This window comes from Corvus kubaryi, unplaced genomic scaffold (assembly GCF_017639235.1).
Source record: "Corvus kubaryi isolate FWS band 111438036 unplaced genomic scaffold, C.kubaryi_AGA036_p1.0 split3-37304, whole genome shotgun sequence".
NCBI classification, from domain to species: Eukaryota; Metazoa; Chordata; class Aves; order Passeriformes; family Corvidae; genus Corvus; species Corvus kubaryi.
In genome coordinates, this window is record NW_024582087.1 from 2,281,246 (window position 1) to 2,282,828 (window position 1,583).

At 52.8% G+C, this 1,583-nt stretch overlaps 1 protein-coding gene across 5 annotated transcripts in view; it reads right to left on the minus strand.

The window, feature by feature from the left end:
• CSMD2 (CUB and Sushi multiple domains 2) overlaps positions 1 to 1,583 on the minus strand; it is a 338,283-nt gene that overhangs the window by 76,991 nt on the left and 259,709 nt on the right. For all 5 annotated transcript variants that reach the window (XM_042015480.1, XM_042015478.1, XM_042015482.1 and 2 more), the window contains one exon: positions 793 to 917. In XM_042015480.1, the coding sequence (XP_041871414.1) occupies positions 793 to 917 (125 nt within the window). The remainder of the gene's footprint in view (positions 1 to 792; positions 918 to 1,583) is intronic.

Genomic DNA, 1,583 nt, shown 5'->3' on the forward strand with positions numbered 1-1,583 from the left:
CAAATCCCCCCTTTTAACCCTGAATAGCTCATCAGGGTGAAGATCTGCACCCCAAATTCCCCCGGTGTTGTGTCCCACCAGCACAGCCCCACTGCCCTGCCACACACAGGAGGCAAAAATGTGTTTAAATCCATCACTGAATGTCCTGAGCCTGAAGGGATGAAGATCACCCAGCCCAGCCCCTGGCCCTGGGGTGGGAGAACAACCCTGACTGAGGCTGGGAGACGTGGCAGGGAAGAGAATCCTTTGGGAAAAGGCTGTCAGGTTTGGATGGGGATGACAAAAATTGTTCTACCCTGGCTCTGTGTTTTGGTTCCTGGTGTCTGATCAGGAGAGGGGATCCAGGGGCTGCCTGGGATCTGCTATTCCCTGTGCAAGCAGCCTGTGGATAACACTGGCACACAATCATGGAATATCCTGAGCTGGAAGGATCCACCAGGATTATCCAGTCCAACAGTCCCACCCTGGGCATCCCTGGCAGCGCTGTCCAAACATTCCTGGAGCTCTGGCAGCCTCGGGGCCGTGCCCATTCCCTGGGGAGCCTGGGCAGTGCCCAGCACTCTCTGGGGGAAGAACCCTTCCCTAAATCCAACCTAAATCCCCCAGGCACAGCTCCAGCCCTTCCCTGAGATCACCAATCAGCCCCTGCCCACTCCTGACACTAAATGAAGCCCTGATTCCAGAGAATTCCACACCAATCCATCCCTTTCCTACGAGGAGCAGAGACTTCCCAACACGTGGCCTCTCTGGGAGCAGCAGAGCCCGAGTGTCCCCCCTCTGTCCCAGCTGTACCTGGATCCCTGCTCCCTCGGGGACCGTGATCTTCCACACGCAGTTGAGGCTGTTCAGGTAGGGCTCGGGGAAGCCGGGGGACAGGATGGTTCCCTTCCGCTCCGTCAGGTTCCCCCCGCAGGGCACTGCAAGGAGGAAAGCACCGTTGGAAAGGGAAGGAATTGGCTTTGTGCTAAAAACGTTGCTCAAATGAGGAGAAATCAAGTGGTTGTGATTTAAGGGTGAGATTTGTAGGAATGATCCTGGTTTTAGTAATTTTTGGGCAACTTTTGGCACATTTCTTGGGAGTGGGGAACACACAGGGCTGATCTTCAGGAGCTGCTGATTTATTCAAGATGCTTGTCCCAGATCCCAGTGAGTATTGGGTGAAAATGTCAATTCCCTGGAATTTGGGGTTAAACTCTTCTTATTCAGGCTGGGCTTTGTATTGTATCTGATAATCATGCAATGGTTTGGGTGGGAAGGGACCTTAAAGATCACCAAGTCCTTTCACCCAGACACCTTCCACTATCCCAGATTGTTCCAATCCCCATCCAACCTGGCCTTGGGACACTTCCAGGGATTCAGGGGCAGCCACAACCTCCCTGGGCAGAATTGCAAGAGGTTTTAAAGAAGATTTTTACATTTCATTAATGCTTTGTTTTGCTGTTGATTTTTTCATAGACCCATGGAATACCCCGAGCTGGAAGAGACCCACAAGGATCACCAACACCCAGCTCTTGGACACTTCCAGGACAAGAGATGCACAAGGATCACCAACATCCAGCTCTTGGACACTTCCAGGACAACCC